General features: G+C 45.1%; 1 protein-coding gene across 12 annotated transcripts in view; it reads left to right on the top strand.

Annotated features, from left to right (window-relative positions):
* The window catches only part of TNRC6B (trinucleotide repeat containing adaptor 6B), a 259,188-nt gene that overhangs the window by 168,295 nt on the left and 67,903 nt on the right, over window positions 1–22,990 (top strand). For all 12 annotated transcript variants that reach the window (XM_075912508.1, XM_075912457.1, XM_075912600.1 and 9 more), the window contains 4 exons: window positions 3,004–3,348; window positions 12,676–15,012; window positions 16,200–16,358; window positions 21,075–21,253. In XM_075912508.1, the coding sequence (XP_075768623.1) occupies window positions 3,004–3,348; window positions 12,676–15,012; window positions 16,200–16,358; window positions 21,075–21,253 (3,020 nt within the window). The remainder of the gene's footprint in view (window positions 1–3,003; window positions 3,349–12,675; window positions 15,013–16,199; window positions 16,359–21,074; window positions 21,254–22,990) is intronic.

Below are 22,990 nucleotides of genomic sequence, written 5' to 3'. Positions count from 1 at the left end.
TGGTATACTAGACACAAAAATGATGCAGTTTAGCACAATCATCACAGAGGACTAGGCAATAATGAGGACTGCCCTTCAAGCTGCCCTAGATGCAGTTGACACAGGCACAAGAGTAACAGTCACGGCAGTTGTTATGAGACAGGCTTCCTAGTTTAATTCCTCTACCTTCCCTTGTGAAATCCAATCGTCCATGGAAGATTTGCCATTTGAGGGCAAAAAGCTCTTATCAAAAAAACAACTATGTCCTCCATCCCGTGAAGGATTCCTGGGCCACATTATGCTCTTTTGGCATTCAGACACCTGCAACAAGGAGGAGACAATATATACACCAACCATACCAGAGCCCTTGATACTCACAACCCACGTTCCATTTACCAAAGGCAAGATCACCTGCCATACCAACAATGTGGCTATTGTAGACAGCAGCATCGATGTAGCCAGGCCAATACTTCCAACTACCCACCTCAGCCCAATACGCAAATTTGAGGGGTGTCTCAAGAAACTGTAAACCGTCTTACCTCCTCCAGAGCTCCCAAATACTAGGAAACCTTTCACATATCGTCAGAAAATGGGGCATTACCATTTATCTGTACCTAGATGATTCCCTCATCAAGGCAAGAACCTGAGACAATTCCTATCACTGTACCCATCTGGTACAACAATGCTTCCAATCACTGGGACTTGTAATAAGTAAGAACAAGTCAGTTCTTACTCAGTCCATACAATTAATTGGGGCTTGCCTTGACTCTGTTTCAGCCATTGCCTTCCTGCCTCCCAACGGGTTCCTGAGGATCTGCAAGCTAGTTCATTTGCTCCGCATAATGCCACGCCTCACAGCCCACGACTGTCTGCAACTCCTGGGCCACATAGCATCTTGCAACTCTGTGGTCCTCAACACCCGTCAGTTTATGAGGTGTCTCCAGGGATGGCTCAGCTCGACCTACAAGTCCAGCCTACACTCGCTGACCAAAACACTGTCAGTCCCCAACAAAGTAAAAAGATCACTGTTATGGTGGAGAAAACCGTACAGTTTATGCAGGGGCATACTCCTTCAAACTCCAGAACCCACAGTGGTCATCACCACAGATTCCTCCCTTATGGGCTGGGGAGCACATATGAGAGACCTCACAATCCAGAGTCTATGGACTCCAGCAGAGAGGACCCTACACATCAATGTCCTGGAGCTCAGGGCTGTCTAGCTTGCATGCTAGCATTTTCTTCCCCACATCACTGGAACCCACGGCAGAATATATATGGACAATATGGCCTTGTGTTTTATATAAACAGACAAGGCGGGGCATGATTCTCTATACAAGGAAGCCACAGCTCTCTGGATCTGGTGCCTCATTAATAGCATCTCTATAAGTGTGTGCTATCTCCCCAGTGCCCTAAGCAGAGCCCTATCTCCGAGATAATGAGTGGCAGATCGACTTTTCAGAGCTAACAGATATTTGCACGATGGGGATACCCTAACATAGATCTATTCACTACCAGAACAAAACAAAAAATGCCCACTTTATTGTTCTAGGGAGGGCATGAGAAAGCACTCTTGAAGAATCTCATATCCTCAAGTGGAATGCCCACTTTCTCTATGCATTTCTTCCCTTTCTCCTCCTCAACAAAGTACTGTACTCATGAAAATATGGAGGGACAAAGTGAGGGTTATCCTAATAGCACCTTGCTGGCCCTGACAGCTGTGATTTCCCCTCCTTAGCAGAATGGCCCTACATTGCCCAATCACACACTGATGCAATCCGAGCATACTATTCCAACCAGAAACAAAAGTCCTCACCCACAATTTCCCACTCTTCACCTCAAAGCATGGTACCTCGATGGTTCACGGGCATAGAACTACAATGTTCAGAACCGGTACTAACGTGATCCTACACAGCAGGACCCCTACAACAAAGAAGACTTACACTATCAAATGGTCTCACTTTGTACATTGGGTTTCTTCCTGTAACACATCACGGAGGATGCCCCCTTACCTACAGTCCTTGATTACTTACTCCATCTCAAGCAATCCCATCTTTCCTTGAGCTCAATTAAAGTACATTTTGCAGCAGTAGCAACCTTCCATGTGACCGTCGATGACACCATGGTCTTCGCACATCCCATAACCAAGCGCTTACTCAAAGGCCTACAGGCCCTATATCCTGATGTTACTGCCCCACAGGAACCATCGGACCTACATCAGGTATTGGCCACCTTCTTGAAATTTCCATTTGAACCCTATGGCCACATCTTCCCTTCTCCACTTAACACTAAAAATGCCATTCCTAGTTGCAATAACGTCAGCATGTCGGGTAGGTGATGGCTGCCCTAATGGCAGACCCATCATTTACCATCTTTTTTTAAGGACAAAGTCTCTCTACAGACATATCTTTTCCACCAGGCTGGGTTCCGGATATAGAAGGACCTGAAGGGGAGGGTGGCCGTGTGTGAGCGATGGTGCCAGGAGGAGCCTTGTGTGCCGCACATGCGCGACCCCAATGCACCACTAGGAAGAATCTGCTCTGGGACGCTCATCTTGAAGAACATCAGCTTGAGTAACCATCTCTCCTGCTCTCCTTTATGATTTTATAGCAAGATAGCTAACATGGATGAGCTGTGTCCTTGCTGTACAAAACACAACGAAAAGCTCATTTTTTTTTGGTAGTGATCACATAGCCTTAATGAGCAAGGTAAAAGCTTGGAAACTAAATTCAGATTTTCTATATGGCATCACAAAACACTGCCACTAAGTGAACCAAAGATTAAGAAATATGGAGGGAAAATTACAAAATGTGTATTAATCACTGTCAGTTGAAATTTAAAATTTCAGTCTGAGATTTCAATCTCTAAATCATTGGTGTTGACAAAGATGGAGCTTCTGCTTACCTTCATAGATTCCTTGATAGTTGAGTTTGCACAGTATTCTGAGTGGGAAATTGCCATGACAATGTTCAATTTCAGAGAGTTTATCTTACAAAATTTTAATTTTTTTTCCTTCTTGTGTTCTAGTGCCCGAAGTGACGAAACTAAGTTCAAGCCAGCCAGTGGCCGCCAGCCCAATTGGCAGCTCTCCATCGCCACCAGTCAATGGTGGCAACAATGCCAAAAGGGTGGCAGTGCCGAACGGACAACCGCCAAGCGCCGCCCGCTACATGCCTCGGGAGGTGCCGCCGCGATTCCGTTGCCAGCAGGACCACAAAGTGTTACTGAAACGTGGACAGCCCCCTCCGCCATCCTGTATGCTGCTTGGGGGTGGGGCAGGGCCTCCTCCCTCTTCAGCCCCTGGAGCAAACCCAAACAACGCACAACCAGTGGCAGGAGTACTGCTGCAGAGTGACAGTGGGATTGCAACAGGTAAGGAAGGCTTAGCTGAAGAAGGATCTGGTAAAATCATTCACATGTTATATGCATTAATACTTCTAACTTAGACAAATTGTTTTACTTTTTTGTTATGATCTCCAGTGCTGCTGATTTTTAATGTTTTTAGGGTACTGATTATTTAAATAAAACCACAAATCCGCCCCCTTCCCCTCCCCCCCCAAAACATTGTCATTGCCACACTGGAACAGAGTCCAGTCTAGTCCAGTATTCTCTCCCTGATTCTGACAGCGGCCAGTACCAGAACTTTGATAGGAAGATTGCCTCTCCTTTTTCTAGCACACAGTAATGCAACTCTCTAATTTAGTGGTACAGGTCGTACCTCCCTTAACTGGGATTCCCTGGTCTGGCAACATCCGTGGTCCGGCATGGACCATGGATGTTCCTGGACCACAGCCCAGGAAGAGGGAGGTGTGCCAGTGGGAGTGCCATCAGGAGAGCACAGAGTGTGTGGGGGTGGGGAAGAATGGACAGTATGGTGGAGTGTTCTAGCCTCAGCTGAGTTTCCTGGACCCAGTGGCTGGGAACCTCCAGCCCCAGCCAGGGAGCTCTGGCCCTGGCCATAAAGCTCTGGTCGCATTCTGGCTTCAGAGGCCAGGGACCTCCAGTCCCAGCAGCAGCCAGGAAGTTCTAGCCCGGGATGCAGAGCTCCATGCCCCTCCCTCTACCCTTGCTGCAGAGAGTGGAGCTGGGCAGTTGCGCAGCTCTGGCCATGGCACTCCAGCCCTGGCAGTAGCAGGGTTGAGGAGAGAGCCGGGGGTAGTGAGGCAACAGCAGGGGCAGGCTGGAGCCCTAGCCCAGTGGCAGCTCAGCCATGAGGGGAGGGACCTTCCCTGGTACAGCAAATCCCCTTGTTTGGAACCAGTAAGGTCCCGAGGTTGTTGGACCAGTGAGGTCTAACCTGTACTGTGTAAGCTTAGGATCAAATAGAAATCCCCTTCCCTAAACTTACAATCTGAAAATTTACAATCTGTAATCTTTCTGTTTTGAATGGGATTTCTGTTTTGTTGTCATTTGTAGTGCATAAAGAAAAGAAAATCTTTTGTATCCAGGTTTGTCAGTCTTTTCCTTAGCTGCTGTGATGTTGCATGCTAAACCACATGTTAGGGCAGCATGGGGTCAGGAGACTATAGTGTAGTGGATCATCAGCTTGGAATAATAGTTGTTCCTTAGCTAGCTGATGTGCAGTAGTGTTCAGTAGGCATGTTAGTCTCTTTGGTGCAATCCACCTCTCTTCCTGCTGATGGCAGTTTTTTGCCTTTGTATCAGCTAAACATAGTCACAACAGCAGTGTTTTAGTTCCAATCAGCATAAAAGTAAAGTTCTGTAGATATTAGCTGCAGTGAATCATAGCAGGTGTGGTCCATTTCTAGTCTTAGTAAATGACAACTCCTTCTGGTCTCATACTTAGTCTTGTGACCATTCTTTTTAATTGTCCTCCCAAAGTAGGACTTAGCTTCCTAACACAAAATCTGTAAGAAACTATTTACTTGTTTTCTGTAAAACACATTTGATTTGTAAGGTTGAAGTAATTTCTAGGAACTGGTTTTCCTAATGATGATGTCTTCATTTGTTCCTCTGTTGTGATAATTGGATTCCAATAAACGGTTGTTGCTTTTTTTAGAACTTGCCGTAATTTTGGGACAATGGGACCATGACAGATTGTTGTACCCAGTATATTGAATGCTGCCGTGTGGGATGTATGATCCTACTTGTTTTGCCTTCTTTTTTTTTTGTCTTAGGACTGGGTGTCTTGACTACAATTGATGATGGAAGAAGCTTTTATAAGCTTCCAAGTCATATGAAGAGTCAAGCTGACTTGAGTAGTTCCTTTTTCAGTCAAGTTATTGGGACAAATCAAACTCCATTTAAGAGATCTCCCTTCTGAGGAGGCTGGGTGATTCAGCATGCCAGGCCTCATATGCACCCGCTGCAGTTGTGCTTGGTGCGTGCTCACAACCCACCCTTTCACACTTGGGACGGTTTGGGGACAGTCCCCCCTGACGTCCTTCACTCCCTGGATTGGGGGACTCAGGAGCAGGCGGTCTGCACCAGAGTCCCATTCTTCAGGCCCCTTCTGACCCTTATGTTGGTAATGGATGCATCCGACACTGGTTGGGGAGCTCATATCGGCGACATGCATATCCATGGTATGTGGACATGAGAGGAACTCTCCTTGCATTTAGGTGTCAGAGAGTTGTGGGCCATCCGTCTCGCATGTCAGCCCTTTCTTCCCCGGCTGAGGGGCAGAACGGTTCCTGTCTTCTCCAACACGTTAGCGGTTTCTTACATAAACAGGCAGGGTGGGGCTCATTCCCCTCTCCTGTTTCAGGAAGCCCTCCAGCTATGGGAGGCAGGTATTCAGCCGCTCACCACCTATCTTCCTGGGACTCAGAACACTGGCAGACCAGCTGAGCAGGTCCTTCTCCAGCCACAAGTAGTCTCTCAGGGGTGATGTGGCCCTCCAAATCTTCTGCAGGTGAGGGTTTCCCTCCTGGACATGTTTGCATCCTGCCAAAACAGGAAGTGCCCCAGGCTCTGTTCTTTCATGGGGATGGGTCCCGGGTCCCTGGGAGATGGACTCACCCCTGGGCTGAGGGTCTGCTTTAATGCATTTCCATGAGAGGCCAATTTCTCTCCTGCTGAACCGAGATGTGATAATGCAGGACTTTGGCAGGCTTCGCCATCAGCATCTGCGGTCTCTACATCTAATGGCCTGGAAGCTCCATGCTTAGAGTGGCGGAGCTGCAGTGCTCGGAGTGGGTGCAGGAGATCCTGCTAGAGAGTAGGAAGCCTTTCATTAGGGCAACCTACCTGGCTAGATGGAAGCATTTCTCTCTCTGAGCTACCAAGAAAGGGATCTCTCCTATGGATGCCCAGGTCCCACTGGTCCTGGATTATCTTCTGGATCTCAGGGTTCAAGAGCAATCCTCTTTTGTAAATTAGCAGCTATCTCTGCTTTTCACCTGCTCTTTGTGGATCCGTGGTTCATCTGTTTTTGAAAGGGCTAGACAGGCTTTATCCACGTGTCCATCAACTTGTTTGTCAATGGGATCGTAACCTGGTCCTGACTAGACTCACCCCCCCACCCCCCACCCCCCGCCGGCTCCCTTGAGCCTCTGGGGACCTGTTCCCTTCTGTACCTCTCCTGGAAGGTGTCATTTTTAGTGATTATCATGTCAGCCAGGCATGTATCAGAGTTAAGAGCCCTTACTTCAGATCCTGTTTACACAGTCTTCTTCAAGGACAAGGTTAGGATAAGTCCTCATCTCGCCTTCCTACCAAAGACATTGTCTCAAGACATTTTTCTCCCAGACTGTGTCTAGACTACACCTCTCTGTCGACAGATGTAGATTAGGCACGTCAAAATTGCTAATGAAGCAGGGATTTAAATATCCTGGGCTTCATTAGCATAAACATGGCCACCGCTTTTTTCAAAAAATGAAGTTTACAGGTTCTTTCGAAAAAGGGTTTATTTTTCGACAGATCCGTGTCAAGACTGCTGTTTTTCCGAAAAAGCTCCATTTTGAAAAAAGTGGCAGCCATGTTTATGCTAGTGAAGCATGGGATATTTAAATCACTGCTTCATTAGCAATTTCGACGTGCCTAATCTACATCTCTCTGTTGACAGAAAGGTGTAGTCTAGCTGTACCCCTCAGTGTTTTACTATAAGTCCCATGCCTCTGGTAAAGAACAGGCTCTACACATGCTAGATGTCAGGAGAGCTCTGGCTTTTTATTTAGACAGGACAAGGCCATTTCCTAAGTCCCCACAGTTGTTCGTAGCAATCATGGAGAGGCTCCAGGGTCAGCCAGTGTATCTGCTCAGAGGATCTCTTCTTGGATAACCTGCATAAATAAGTTTTAAGGCTTGGCTGGGGTTCTGGCTCCGCCCCTCATGGCCCAATCTACTAGGGCACAGGCCGCCTCTGCTGCTTTTTTGGCTCAGGTCCCTATTCTGGACCTGTAGGGCTGCCATGTGGTCGTTGGTCCACACCTTTGCTAACCACTATGCTGTGGCTTACCAGGCTAGGGAGAATGCAGCTCTTGGTAGGGCTATCCTCTGTTCTTTGGAAGGTTAGAACGCCACTCTCGCCTCCTATGGTTTCTGCTTTGGAGTCACCTACATGGAATAGACATGAGCATTCACTCGAAGAAGAAAAAATGGTTACTTACCTTCGTAACTGTTGTTCTTCGAGATGTGTTGCTCATGTCCATTCCATCTCGAAGAACAACACTTACGAAGGTAAGTAACCTTTTTTTTTAATCTCACCATCATCTTTGTAGGCTGACCAGTTATACCAGGTCCTTTATATAAGGGTTTGATCCCCTCCCTCCCCCCAAATAAACCAATCTTATTGTTTTTTATGGCTTCTTTAAAAAGAAGGGCCAAATGAAAATACCACAAGCTAAAAGGTGCCAAGAAGATTAATATGCTCAACCAGAAATTACTTTATAGATCAAAAAAAGCGACAATGAGTCCTATAGCACATTATAGACTAACAGATGTATTGGAGCATAAGCTTTCATGGGCAAAGACCCACTTCGTCAGATGCATGTCAAAGTGGCAAACTACAGAACTTTTTGGACTATGTATGACTTTATAACGTGGTATATGCTTGTTCCAATGTTGGAACATCATCTTTGAGGATCTGAAGAAGATGAAAAGAAGTCACAAAGGGGAGTTGCAGTAGCAAAGTATTTTCTAGAAGTTGCCCATGATTCTTCTCACACAAATTCCTATTCAGAAGCTATACAGCTATCACTACAAGAAGAGCTGACTGAAGGGCTGTTGTCTGTCTTTGGATTTTGTACAATCATTATAATCTCAGCCTCAAAAACTAGTATTTCTCTAGGGCTACTTGGGACTGATGGTTTATTTATCTTCATAAGTCTGTTTGCAATTTTAACTTTGTTTTAATTATCCTGCAAGATGTCTGTCTCTTTTTGTATCATGGACTAACTTGCTCAGTATTTGCAAGAGGTAACCCTTTCAAATCACCAAAGGCCTTACTGAGCCAGTTGACTGTGTGAAACTTTTGGGAGAGACTGAGCCAATTGACTGTGAGAAACTTTTGGGAGACCAAGTTATACATGTGCACTTAACTACTGAGAGTAATTCAGCCTTCATTCAAAATGCATTCCCTATATTCAAAGGAAAGTAATGTGGTGGAGAAGATGAATGCCAGTGTTACGCTCTGCAGATTGCCAGAGAAGGGTTTGATGAAATTGTCTGTGCTGAGAAGGGATCAATCTTTGGAAATGGGTACATCCGTCAACTCATAACCCATGTAGCAATCCATCTTTCATGCAAGGATAATGCATTTGTGGATGAAATAAGCAGAAACAGACAGCCTTCAACAAGAATGGGCATTAAAAGATTTCACGGTCAAGTCCTCTTGCAGATAGATCTGTTTCCCACACTCAAAATCTGCATTTTTCCTTCAGAGGAGGGCAAAGGTCTTGTTGACAAGATACCTTGTTATTTAATAACATTTTCTTAAAAACAAACATTATTTGTACAGTACCAGTGATCCCCAAGATAAAGGACATGATCATACAGGACAAAGATAGAATTTTTTGCCAATAATCCAGAAGTGGGTTAGAGATTTTTGCCACACCCCTGGAACTCCTAGATGTAGCAATGGAGCCATCCTTTTGCATCTTGTTTCTTTTCTGAATCTTCATTTATCATCAACCTTAAATATTTCACCAGTGTCCCTGGAGCTAGTAAGGTGGACCATATGTCTGATATTTTAGAACTTCTTACAGAAGTTTCTGGAGATACTACTGAAAAGTTAGAAGCGTTCAACAGCATAGTCTATGATGCTGCATGGTAAAGACTATTAAGTGACCATCATAAAGAAACATACTTGTTAACACTACTTATTAGACATTTTAGCCCTCGATGTCTCAAGAAATCAGGACTGTGGATTTTTTTTACCAACCCCTCTCTCCTCCCTAGAAAAACCCACCATTATTAACTCCAAGTCATCCATTCTGGTGTTAACAAAGATGGATTTTCTCTGCATAGATTGTCTATCTCTGGTAGTTGTTTTAGTACCACAATCTAATCGAATTTAATCTAAACAGTTGATTGGATTTTTACTTAGCAAATTCAGTTAATCCAGTGCAGAAAACAGCTGCTGGAGTCAGTAAGTGGTCCATATACTGAGGCTCCAATCTTGTCACACATTGTTGCTGCCATAGTTTTAGCTACTGTGGTAAGTTTTTGGTAAATAATACTACTAGTATAGGCAGAACTTTACAGTATGCATCTCAGCTTTTCATATTCCAATACAAAAGAAACCGCATACATTTTACAGATAATATGCTTTAGAAAAGATGTCTTAATGCTCTCTCACCTGTTTGGGAATATATTAGTACAACCCAAGATGATAGTTTCTTGATTTAAGCCTGTGGGAGAATATTCTGTGGTCACTCCTTGAAGACTGTTTCTTGAGGCAACATCATGAGGCTGGAGACTTCTTGAGCTCCAAGAATTAATTACTGATACGTGTCATTTATAGTTTATATTTAAGATGTAAAGCAGTAACACTTTTAATCTTCCTTTGAAATTCATCTATAAAATAGTAATTAATTTTCATCTCAGTCAAATGAGAAGCTTGCTTATCTTCATATGTTACCAGGGAAGGTGATCTTACAAGCAGGCCCTTAGCTATGGTCTTAGTAGTACAAAACCCTTCTCCAAATCCCCAAAATTATTTGTGGGGTTTGGGATGATTGGAGAGGACAGTTTCCTTTCAACATTTGTCAAAATGCAGCAAAACACATTCCGTGGCTTAGCAGACACTCCTGTCCTGGATGTTGTTAGAACACATTCAGGAGGCCCAAGACTGCTTCCAAATTATTCCTATTGTAAAAATATGAGAGTAGTAGATATACCTTTGCACGCCGAATTATTCTCTTGTGTTGGTCTCAGGAGCTGAGGAGTAGTTTTGGAGAGCTGCCCTGTAGTCTTTAACTAGGGCTTGTCTATACTGCCTGCCAGATTGACAGACAGCAATTGATCCAGCCAGATTTGATTTATTGTGTCTAATAGATATATATAATAAATCAACTGCTGAGTGTGCTGTCGTCTGTTCCGGTAGTCCACCAGAACAAGAAGCGCAGGTAGAATTGATGGGAGAGAATCAGCTTTCGACTTACTGCAGTGAAGACACTGTGGTAAGTAGATCTAAGTATATTGACTTTAGCTATGTTGTTCACATAGCCAAAGTTGTGTAACTTAGATCAGTGTCTCAGGATAGTGTAATCCAGGCCCTAGTCTACTACTCAAATGCCCCTCTTCACTAGCGAGAGAGAGAGTTCTCACTGATCAGTCTCCCAGCCTTGCTGGTATTACCTCATGAGCAGACAGTTAGTCATGTGCAACTGGAATTCTTTGTAAGATTGTCAGTGCAGTTCCACACTACCTTGAGTGATGGTTGACTACAGCCACAGTCTTCTTATGGCACAGTCTATAGTTGGAGTCTAAGAAAATAGAAAGAAATGAAGGTACACGGGAGCCGTATCTCCTTATATATCCTTGCCTAAAATATTTCACAGCTGAAGAAAATCTAATTTGGTCCCCAATGGTCCAAGTTAACCAGAGGGTTTCAGCTTCATGTGTAGTGTGGCTCTTCTACTGACAAAGAGCTTATTTAATTGATGGGCAGCTCTTCACTGTGGTTTGGAAGGTCAGCTGAGAGAGTGACCATCACATCAGCTAGTAAACTGAAAAAGCATAGAGCTTGTATGGACAAACTCTGAAAAAGCATAGAGCTTGTATGGACAAACTCTGTTTGTCTTTAATAAATACATTAGTAACTGAACCTTCCTATTTTGTCACTTTTGAATATATAAGTAAAACAGAGATCCGTTGTGTGTAAGTATGTATTAGAAATGTTTTTAGATCGGTCTGACTTAACATGACTCTAGCCAGTGCCAATTATATGGTAAAAGCATATATGTAGACCTGATGCTCAAGATACTCACATAAATATTGTTGAGAATTTCTTGCCTTATCATATTAGCTCTACTGGAGAAGCAGAATTGCCAAATACCACAGTATTATCAGGGCTTACTACAGAAGAAATGAACATAGGGGAGATGGAGAATAGTCATCTTTGGAAAATTTTTAGCAGGGTATCTTGAAGGCACTGAGGTTAGAATTGGACAGAAAAAATTACAAACCGCACCAGAGAGAACATAGCATTAAATTGAGGACCAAACTTGTTTTTCTTAAAGATTAATCTGATATCAATGCGGTAGTACAAGGAATAGCAGAGGAATACTTGCAGACTACTATGATACACATCTTTGGAACATGTGAAATAACCACAAAGCCAGAACTCACGATCTAGTGTTATAGTAAGTCAGATTTTATAGCTGATGTAAGCCAATGTAAATCCTGTGAATGGATATCTCTGGGCTATGTTGAATGCAAGTGTGTGTGTCAATTAAGTAAACGTTTGAACTAATTTTTTTACATACACTGATTTTGCAAAATTAGTATAATATGCACAGTGAGGGGAAGAAAGGAATATGTAACAAGAAAATCAACGTAAGAGTGTTTGATAAAGTAATAGAATGGAGGGAGGACTTGTTAAATACTCCACCCTCCTGTTAGGTGATTTTTTTGGAAACACTTTCCTTTCTTCCTTTCCTTGTTTGGCAAATCCACTGAATGCCAAGCCAATATAAAACAACGAGGAATCCTTTGGCACCTTAGAGACTAACAGATTTATTAGGGCATAAGCTTTCGTGGGTAAAACCCATGTCATCAGATGAATGGGAGTGGATATCACAGAGGCAGCGGTGTGTGTGTGTACATGTGTACACACACACACACACACACACACACACAACAAAGAAGGAAATTTTATAACATATACTCATATTTGAATGTTATTTTCAGTGCTGAATTTTGTCCAGCACATTATAATTTTAGACCCAGCCTTATAAAAATCTTCAGTTGACATCAGCAGTGGCCTTTGTATTATTAAAAATATTACTGCTTTAAGTTGAATGACAGGACTGTCAGCAAAAGGAAATAGTCCTCAGTAAGGTTTGACGCATCTATAAAATTGAGTGTGAGGATCTTTTTTCTGGACCACTGAATTGTTTTAGTAAGAGTAGCTCACATACCATTTTCCAGAGTTATGTTCTGTTATAGTCAGCTGAGTTTATAGGTCCATGAAAAACAAGATTTTAAAATAAACAATAATTGGCGTTGTCTGGAAGTGCAATTTTTAAGGGGCTTGTAAATAGTAACAAATAGTAATAACCTTCATCTTTTTAGATTCAACAATTGGAGGTGCTGCTGCTTCAAATTATGCAAATTCCACTTGGGGTTCTGGAGCCTCCTCCAACAATGGCACCAATGCCAACCCAACTCACATCTGGGACAAGGTGATTGTAGACGGGTCTGACATGGAAGAGTGGCCTTGTATTGCCAGCAAAGACGCTGAGTCTTCTTCCGAAAATACCACCGATAATAACAGTGCCTCAAACCCTGGCTCAGAGAAGAGCACTCTGCCAGGAAGCACCACTAGTAACAAAGGAAAAGGAAGCCAGTGTCAGTCTGGAAGTGCTGGGAACGAATGTAATCTTGGGGCCTGGAAATCTGACCCCAAAGCTAAATCTGTTCAATCTTCCAACCCTGCTGCAGAGAGTAACAATGGACTAGGAAATTGGAGGAATTTGAGTGGGCAGGACAGAATAGTTCCTGGTTCTGGCTTCAGCAACTTTAACCCAAATAGCAACCCATCTGCTTGGCCAGCTCTGGTTCAAGAGGGCAATTCTAGGAAAGGGATTTTGGAGTCTGATAATGGTAACGCCAATGCACAGATCAGCTCAGTAGGCCAGACCTCCAGGGAACAGCAGTCAAAGATGGAAAACGCGGGTGTTAATTTTGTTGTCTCTGGCAGAGAACAGGCTCAAATACATAACACTGATGGACCAAAAAATGGAAACACTAACTCCTTGAACTTAAGTTCGCCAAACCTTATGGAGAATAAGGGAATGCCCTTTGAAATGGGCTTGGGGAACCCCTCCAGAAGCACTGATGCCCCTTCACAAAGCACTGGAGAAAGAAAGGCTGGGAGTGTTGGATCTTGGGGTACATCTAGGGGGCCTTCTGGAACGGACACATCTGCTGGACAAAGCAATTCTGGAAACCATGGGAACAATGGAAAGGATAGAGAGGACTCCTGGAAAGGAGTTTCTGTTCAAAAACCTAATGGGTCAAGAAATGATTCTTGGGATAACAATAACAGGTCTTTGAGTGGTGGGTCTTGGAACTTTGGCCCTCAGCACTCAAATGAAAACAAATGGGGTGAAGGGAACAAATCGGCATCTGGGGTCTCTCAGGGAGAATGGAAACAGCCGTCGGGGTCTGATGAACTTAAAATTGGAGAATGGAGTGGTCCAAACCAACCAAATTCTAGCACTGGAGCATGGGACAATCAAAAGGGCCACCCCCTTCCTGAAAACCAAGGCAATTCCCAGGCTCCCTGTTGGGGAAGATCTTCCAGCTCTACAGGAAGTGAAGTTGGAGGTCAAAGCACTGGAAGTAACCACAAAGCAGGAAGTAGTGACAGTCACAATTCTGGACGCCGATCGTACCGGCCTACACATCCTGATTGCCAAGCAGTCTTGCAGACTTTGCTTAGCAGGACTGATTTGGACCCCCGTGTGCTTTCAAACACTGGCTGGGGCCAAACTCAAATTAAGCAAGATACAGTTTGGGATATTGAAGAGATGCCAAGACCTGAGGGGAAAACTGATAAAGGAACTGAGGGGTGGGAGAGCTCTGCTACACAGACAAAGAACTCAGGGGGCTGGGGAGATGCACCCAGCCAAAGCAATCAAAACAAGTCTGGATGGGGTGAGCTCTCAACTCCCACAGAGTGGAAGGACCCCAAAAACACAGGAGGGTGGAATGATTATAAGAACAACAATTCTTCTAGTTGGGGTGGAGGAAGACCAGAAGAAAAGAATTCTTCCTCTTGGAATGATAATTCCAACAAGGATCAAGGGTGGGGTGGACGCCAACCTAATCAAGGATGGTCTTCAGGAAAGAACGGTTGGGGAGAGGATGTTGACCAAGCAAAAAACAGTAATTGGGAAAGTGCAGGAAACAAACCAGTGTCGGGTTGGGGTGAAGGTGCACAAAATGAGATTGGGACTTGGGGTAATGGTGCAAATGCAAATGCTGCTTCAAAGGGTGGATGGGATGATTGTAAAAGAACGCCAGCATGGAATGAGAGTGGTCGACAGCCCAATTCCTGGAATAAGCAGCACCAGCAGCAGCAGCAGCAGCAGCAGCAGCAGGAGGCTCCGGGCTCCTGGGGTCAGCCCCCACAACCTCCGGGTAATGGCCGACCTCCAAATCCAAACTGGAACAGTGGGCCACAGCCAGCTGCCCCCAAGGATGAGGAACCCAGTGGCTGGGAAGAACCTTCTCCACAATCAATCAGTCGGAAAATGGATATTGATGATGGCACTTCAGCATGGGGAGACCCTAACAGTTATAACTACAAAAACGTGAACCTGTGGGACAAGAACTCGCAAGGGGGACAGACTCCACGAGAACAAAGCCTGCCTACTCCAATGACTAGCAAATCAACAGCATCAGGTACCATTTTGCTTCCTTCTCTTCAGTAGAGTATATGGCATTATATGTCTACACCCAGAGGTTCTCAAACTGGGGGTCGTGACCTCTGAGGGATCACGAGATAATTGCATAAGGGGAATCATAAGTTCTTGGCCTCCACCCCCAAATAACACTTCGCCTCCAGCATTTATAGTTTTGTTAAATGTAAAAAAAAAAGAAGTGTGTTTAATTTATAAAGTGGGGAGGAGGAGGTCACAGTCCAGAGGCTTGCTGTGTGAAAGGAATCACCAATACAAAAGTCTGAGAACCATTGGTCTAAACCATTGTTTCCCAAAGTTTGGTTGTGGGCCCGCATTGAGAGATCAACTAGTAGGTCCGTGCTACTTTATTTACCTAAAGGTTCCGTAGCCACGGTTTGCCATTTCCAGTCAAGGGGAACCATGGGAAGCAGCATGGCCCAGGCTGCAAACTCCACCTGAGGTCTGAAAGACAAAATATGTTGTTCTTAGTTTGTACATCAATACCTGTAAAAGATTTTACTGTCCAAATTCTGTCTTCGCTTATATCTCTGAAACCCCATTGTCGTCAGAGAAATTGCATATATTCAACTTCCCTAATTTCTAAATGCAGAGCACAGTTCTGTTTTAATAATTGTGGACATATATGAGCCACATTATAACCTATTTTATGCTTCCATAGTTGTACTATGCTATTCAGAATAAAAAATAGGTGTGTGTTTATTCCAAAGTAAGTAGCTAGGAGTTAGAATACACAGAACATAATGGCAAGGTGCCATTTTTACATAGCTGCTTTTCTGACCATGTCATACTTTAAATTATGTTGTTTATTTTTTCAGTGTGCACTTAAATTTATCCTTGTTCTTCAGTATATTATATTTCTGTACACCCTGGCACTAATCACTTTTCCTATTAAAAAAATTAAGTAAGCTAGCATCAGGGATAGGCTTCATATTTAAGTTGATACAATAGTAAGAATGTTTCTCATAGCATTTCTAAAGTTAGGGTCATCTTCCTTTTCATTCCTAGAACTGAGAGTCAAGCCCCTGCGGGTGTAGTGTTTGCAATTGAGTAAGTTCCAGTTTATACTTTTTAAAGCTACACCAGAAAGGAGGAAGCAGTAGGGTTTTTGGTGATGCTATGTTGAATGTCAGTAAACTGTCCATAACAAAAGATCTCTTCTTTATGCAGTCTGGAACAAAAGCACACCACCTGCTCCAGATAATGGTACGTCTGCCTGGGGTGAGCCAAATGAAACCAGCCCTGGGTGGGGTGAAGTAGATGATACAGGAGCGTCAACAACAGGCTGGGGCAATGCATCCTCCAACGCCCCGAATGCCATGAAACCAAGTGAGTATAGGGCCAGTAATCAGTCATATTTATAACAATGCTATAGATTTTAGTATCTAACTTTCAGATGTGATTCAACTGTAGATGTAGCACCTCCCCTCTTATTTTCATTTTTGAAAATGAGACAAAAACAAATGTTTTTGTTACAATGCTTATATAACATGGTGCAACTCATTACTGTGGTGCCTCCTTCTGGTCACTCTGGTAATTTGCTCCACTAAGCACCTTCTTCTGACTGGTATCTCATCTGCTGTTTTCTGTTAATGGTTCTGCCACCTTGCATTAGGACCTGCGCCCCTCCCAGACTGTGGCACCCTTCCCTACAGGTACTTCTCCATGGCCGTGCACGCACACCGTGGGGTCCTTTCCCTCAGAGAACCTCCCCTCCCCAACCACCTATACCTATCTTGCCTCAGTGACCCTACTGCCAGTCCTCATGGCCAAACTGAAGTCTGACGTGGCCACTCACCATAGGCAAGTGGGTGGGGACCTGCTGCTTTTGTTTGCCCTGGCTTCCTCCCCTGCAGCCCTAGTATCCCTCAGGCCCCTGTTGCTGGCCTCAGCCTGGAACTACTTAGGCTGGAGCTCCCCTTGCTCACCCTGCCTTTCTTCAGCACTTCTCTGTCTGTGGTATCCTGGTTAGCAGGTCCTTCCCCCTCCAGGGCTGGAGTTGTGAGTGTGCTCAACCTGACCAGCTGTCTTTTTTATATAGCCCTTCTGGGCTCTGATTGGCTTCCACAAAACCTCTCATGATTGGCTTCTAGCTATAGCCCTCTCCCAGGACTGTTTTAACCCTTTTTATGCCTGGAGTGGGGTGAGCACCCCACTACAAGCATAAAAAATATTGCATCTTTTAAAATGCTTAGAGCTTTCTTGTATTCAATCCAAATTACTGGACGTCTCAGCTTTTTACTTAAACATTATATCCGTATTCACCAGTGAATGAGATCCTGCTAAACTTCTGAAAAAACTTGGGTTTGGTAACTTTTGAAATTAGAATGACTATTATATAATTGCACATGCAATTTCATTTTTGTGGAAATCCTTTCTGCCAGTATAGGTAGTGGGGGGGTTTTTAGGAGAAAAAAAGTGTGTGCGCAAGAAGGATCCACGTGTGGAGGGAATTCAAAGCAAAGAATGAATGAATAAATAAATAAATAAATAAATAAAAAATACACCAAATTACAAAATTCTTCTCAAAGCAAAAACTTTTATTTGATGGGCGAGTAAGGGGGACGTTTGTACACATACTTTTTCTTGCTTGTATAAGCTAAATCCAGGGCTCAACAAATGCACTCGCCCGCTTGCCCATGGCAAGTAGATTTTTCCAGCTGGCGAGTGCAGGGGCGGACTGGCCTGGTGGACAGTTATGACGGGCTGGCTGAAGCCGGCACTACGGGTGGCGCGGCCCCATCCGATCCACTGGCCAGCGGAGGAGCACAGTGCTGCTGGGAAGGGGGAAGTGCGGCAAGTCTTCCCACCGGGCTGCCTGCGTGCACTCCGGCGCGAGGAGGCGGAGCGGGACGCCAGAACGCTGGCGTGACCTGGCCCTGCTGATTTTAAAGGGCCGCAGCAGCTCGGCTCTGGCCGTGTGTTCCTGGGAGCTGGTTGCGGCATGTGGCATAGCCAGGGCCCGCCCTGCCAGCTCCAGTCCTGCCACGGCCCCAGCCCGCCTTTGTCTCCACGCTGCCCTACACTCCAGACCCCCTGCTCTCCCTCTTCCCTGCGACCCTTTGGCTCTGTGCCGCCCTTACACCCTGATCCCTGCTACCCCCCCCCAGCTCTGTGCTGCCCATTCCCTGCACTGCCTCTAAACACCGATCCCTCTGCCCCTCCCGTTCCCCGCGTCCCATCCCCGTGCCTCCACTGCACCCTGCTACCCCCGATCCCTGCATCCCTCTGGCTCTGTGCCTCCCGTTCCCTTCGCCAGCCCTGTACTCCCCCACTGTTCCCTGCACCCCTCTGGCTCTGTGCTGTCCCTGCACCCTGCTCCCCCTGTGGGTCAGGAGTGAGGGGTGCTTGCCCATAGAGAGAGTCTGGACAGGGCAGGGAAAAGGCTGCTGTGACCGAGCAGTGAGTGAAAGGGGGAGTTCACTTGAAGCGCCTTTGTGTTTATGGGGAAAAAAATGAAAATGCTATATGTTATTTATAGGGCTAAAATGCCGGGACAAAAAAGAAAACCAAAAAAAAAAAAAACCCATTGCAAAATGCAAACGTAAAAGACAACAACAAAGGGGGGGGGGATGTTTTGCTTGGGGCAGCAAAAAACCTAGACCTGGCCCCTGGGGAGGGGAAGGGGCTGGGCTGGGCTTTGGGGAGGGGAGAGAAAAAATATGGGGAATGAGCTTCTGCTGAGGGGAGGAGGTCAGGAGAAGAAAGGGGAAGGCACCAAGAAACAGTGGAGCAGAAGAGACAAATGCCAGGGGGGCCAAGTGCAGACAATGAGGAAAAGGGCAGGAGGGGAGGTGTCAGTGGGAGGGGGGACAGGGTGATGCTGAGAGAGGAGAGGGTAAGGGCACTGGGGGCTGGAGGGGGAGGTGCTGGGAGAAGGCTTGAAAGAAGGGGTGGGCATGAGGAAGGCAGGTATGGAGCAAGGCATCGGTGAAGACACAGGGGCAGGAGAGGAACGGGGGCAGAGGGTGGGTATCAGGGAAAAAGAGAGCAAAGGGGGCAGGTGCCAGGGGATTCTGCTGGTGAAGCAGAAGGGCAGACACCTGCAGGGGAGGGACCAGCACCAGAGGAGAGAGGCAGGGCAGGTATGTAGAGGGAGGTGTTAGGAGAGGGGATGAGGAGGGGTAGCTCACATGATCAGAGTGGGGCTACTGGAGGAGTGGGTACAGGGCGGAGAGAAGGGCTGGCAGAGGGGGGCAGGTCTCAGGAAGGCTGAGGACAGTGAGAAGGGCAGGAGTCAGGACAGCAGAGGGTGAGGGGTTGGGGGGCAGCAGGCACTAGGGGAGCTGATGGAGCAAGAGGAAGAGTCATGGCTGCAGAGAGAAAAGGTAGAGGTTTATAAGATATTTATTAATAACCTGCGTGATATTTATTAATAACTTATTAGTAATTACTGTTCTTATTCTTATTAGGAATTTATGCCATTAAAAAATACTTTTTGTGGAGGAGGGTGGCAAGTCCCTTTTTTGTCTGACGAATAGGATTTTCCATAATTTGTCAACCCCAGCTATATATATAATTTTCACAAACACACACACAATAAAAACCAGCACTATGATTAAAGATTGATTACGGTTGTTGAGAAGTAGATTTTATGCTTGGGCTGATACCTCAATTGGGGGTACTTTTGTTAGGAATAATTTAGAATGAGAATTCAGATACAGATTGAGACATTTTGAAAAGAAGGGTTCCCACAGTGGTGTCTCACCTGAACATTTTATTGTGTATGTTAAGTTCCCTTTTTAAATGTATACATAGGAATAAAAATATTGTTGTGTGTATATATATATTTATTATGGCTGTTATTCCTGCTATGGGAGCTCTACCTTTTGTGTTTCCTGATTTTTTTTTTTTTGTTAATATTCAAATTTTCAACCAGAGTGCATTGGAACCCCCTTATTTCTGATTTCTTATTGCCAAAACAAAAAGGCCTTAACAGGAAGAAGATGATGGAAAACCAATTTTGGGAAGGTAGGTAGATAGGTAGAGCAAGTAGGCAAGATGAAACCACATAATGAATGGAGTAGTATTGGTCAGCAAACAAGGTAGGGAATGAGAAACTTGTAGGCTGGTCATGAGAAGCTGCAATTATAATACACTTTGAGTGGGTCAACTGGCATAGGAAGGTGCAGGTGATAGGATGAGAGCTCAGCAGGGGAAGGAACACTCCTTAGCTAGTTTTGTAAGATGAAATTGTTGCAGCATTTGAGTAGCAATGCACCCCTTTGTTTAAATGGCAACACCAACATGCTGCTAGAGTGAACCAAGACATTAAAATCTGGTTTTCACATTTTGTTATTTTTGAGTAACTACATTGAAACATCGGCAGTGTTTAAAGTTCCTGTTCTAGATTACTCACATCTTAATCTGAACAGAAGCTCATTCTGTGTTTCTATGGGTTCATAAGCAGAATGCCAGTAGTTTTTATATCCGATCTTAGTAAAAATACAAACAATGTGAAGTTGCACAGAGAATTTGTCTTGCTTTCCATGTTTTTTTCTGACCAGTGTCTGAGAATTAAATCTGAGTTTTCCAGAGTTTTGTTGTCAGTATACTAGCAGATTGATAGAAAAATGTGTTCAGTGTTGTAATATTGGGTTTTTATAGGTTGTTGGGGCTTTTGAAGGAAAACATTTGCCCTGAAGAATAGGTTTTGATATAGGTTAACCATATGGACCTAATTCCTCAATGACATTTGTTTGAGAGCCCATGGAATCCTTTCCTCTACATTGGAAATTATGAGCTCCTTTTAGGAGGTCATTTTTTACTGAGCACAGGAAAGTAAAAGGCATTTAATATGTTTGAAGCCAAAGCAAATTTAATATTCAGAACACTTGAAAAATATAGTACACTACTTAGCACTAAATACCGGTAGTCTTTTAGGTGTTATGCTTTGTGTGCAATTTTCTGCATTAGAATAAAATGAAGAAAACAAATTTTTAGACTTATAACAGCAGTTGTGTGCTAAGCATCTCACTGATCTTGTCACAGTGACATAAAAGCTGATGGTTAAGAGTTATATTGGCTAACTTTTTTGCTTTGAAGGTTCCAAATCTATGCAAGATGGCTGGGTGGAGAATGATGGGCCAGTAACTGGAACACGTCATTCAAGCTGGGAAGAGGAGGAGGAAGGAGGAGTCTGGAATACAGCAGGCTCTCAAGGAAGCAGTTCCTCTCACAACTCAACAAACTGGGGGCAAGGAGGCAAGAAGTCCCAAATTAAGGTAAGAAACCTAAAGCTTGAATGATTCATAACTGCTGTGTACTCAGAAAGCAGGTATAACTAACATTTTTGGAGTGATTGCTGATGTCGATTCCAAGTAGGTGTGTGCTGACTTCATGCACAGTCATCAGGAGGTTTTTCCCCTAGTGGTATCCTGTGGGACAACTGTGGAGCCCCCTGGAGTGGTGCTCTTTGTGGTTTATATAGATCCCTATTGACCCGCTCTGTTCCTTCTTACCACCAGTGACAATCCTTTGAGCGTTCTTCTCTTGCTTCCCACTAGCAATTCCCCAGCTTTTGTTTAGCTACTCTCTTGTAAATGGTTTTATTAACATTGTTTTATTGGAGTGTTAGGGATTGATGGGTCTGGGAATGTGGTAGGGTGCAGGAACGGGCTGGGGGTGGGAGGGCTGAGTGGAGGGTAGGGTGCAGGAGCAAAGAGAGGGTGGAGGGACTGAGCAATGGGGGCCACTGACCTGGCACATGGTTCTGTGTCCCCCACAGCTCCCAGGTACTGCCCCCTGCTGCTCCTGTTGTCCTTGTTTATGGCCAGTCGAAGCAGCAGACGGAAAAGCCTCCAGGCAGAACTTTGCTGCTCTGCCGTTTTCCCAGCTGGGGGGAGGGAGAGTGACAGTGTGCATATCCGCTTCCTGCCCTTCACCAGGCAGAGCCCCATGGGTCTGATCTGGCCCTGCCTTGTCTGAATCTTCTCCATGAGGCTCAGGGCTCTTGCCCCCTTCTTCAGCAGGGAGCCAGTGTTGGCGCTCCAGCCCTGTGGGTGGGGGGAACGCCAGTATTGGCTCCCTGATGCTGGAGAGTAGAACCCCAAGCTTCAGGGGCCGGATCTAGGCAAGCCAGCCCCCAGGCCATAGGCTCCCCACTCCTGCCTTAAAGTGCTTGGGCGAAGTACACCAAACATATAAATTCAAGATCTGCAGGAGTATGTGACTTTGCAGAAATAAGGAGAGAGATGTTAGGCTCAAACTCCTCTTCATGGAGTCAGCCCTGCACTCTCAACTGATACATCTTGGACTGACACTGAAATCAACTGTATTGGTGTACAATGCACCATCCTAAGTTTGGGATAGCATGCAGAACTGCCAACGGATCTGATGCCCAAGACTTCCTGGCACCTCCATTCTCCACCATCTAAGATTGATGTAGTGACCTCCCAGTACTGAATGCATTCTCCATTGCTTCATAAGAGACAGAAGCAGCCAGATAGAGGGTGGATGCCAGCAACCAAGGGTGATAAAACTGAGTGTGTCCTACACCAGGCCACTCCACAGTGCCTCATAAGCAACCAATACTCTATTCTGCCATCACATGAAAAGCTGTGGAGTCCAGTTCTGGTGGACTCCCCAACATGGTAGAGTGAGATAGGGGACTTGGATATGTCATCCATTTCTGCTATATCTGAGGCAGCAAGGGACCTTATTAAAATGACTGCCCTCACAGTCAGTATACAGGCCCTCGCAGGAACTACACCTGGCACAGACCACAGTGCAGACACCTTCCAGAGATAAACTGACCATGCTTTATGAATGATTCCTCTCTCCTTGACCAGTTATAAGAACATAAGAATGGCCATACTGGATCAGACCAACGGTCCATCCAGCCCAGTATTCTGCCTGCCTACAGTGGCCAATACCAGATGCCCCAGAGGGAGGGAACACAACAGGTAATCCCCACGTGATCCCTCCTCTGTCTCCCACCTCCAGAGAAACAGAGGCTAGGT

The sequence above is a fragment of the Pelodiscus sinensis genome, chromosome 1 (assembly GCF_049634645.1).
Source record: "Pelodiscus sinensis isolate JC-2024 chromosome 1, ASM4963464v1, whole genome shotgun sequence".
Lineage (NCBI taxonomy): Eukaryota > Metazoa > Chordata > Testudines > Trionychidae > Pelodiscus > Pelodiscus sinensis.
This window is presented reverse-complemented; position numbering and strand designations above follow the sequence as displayed.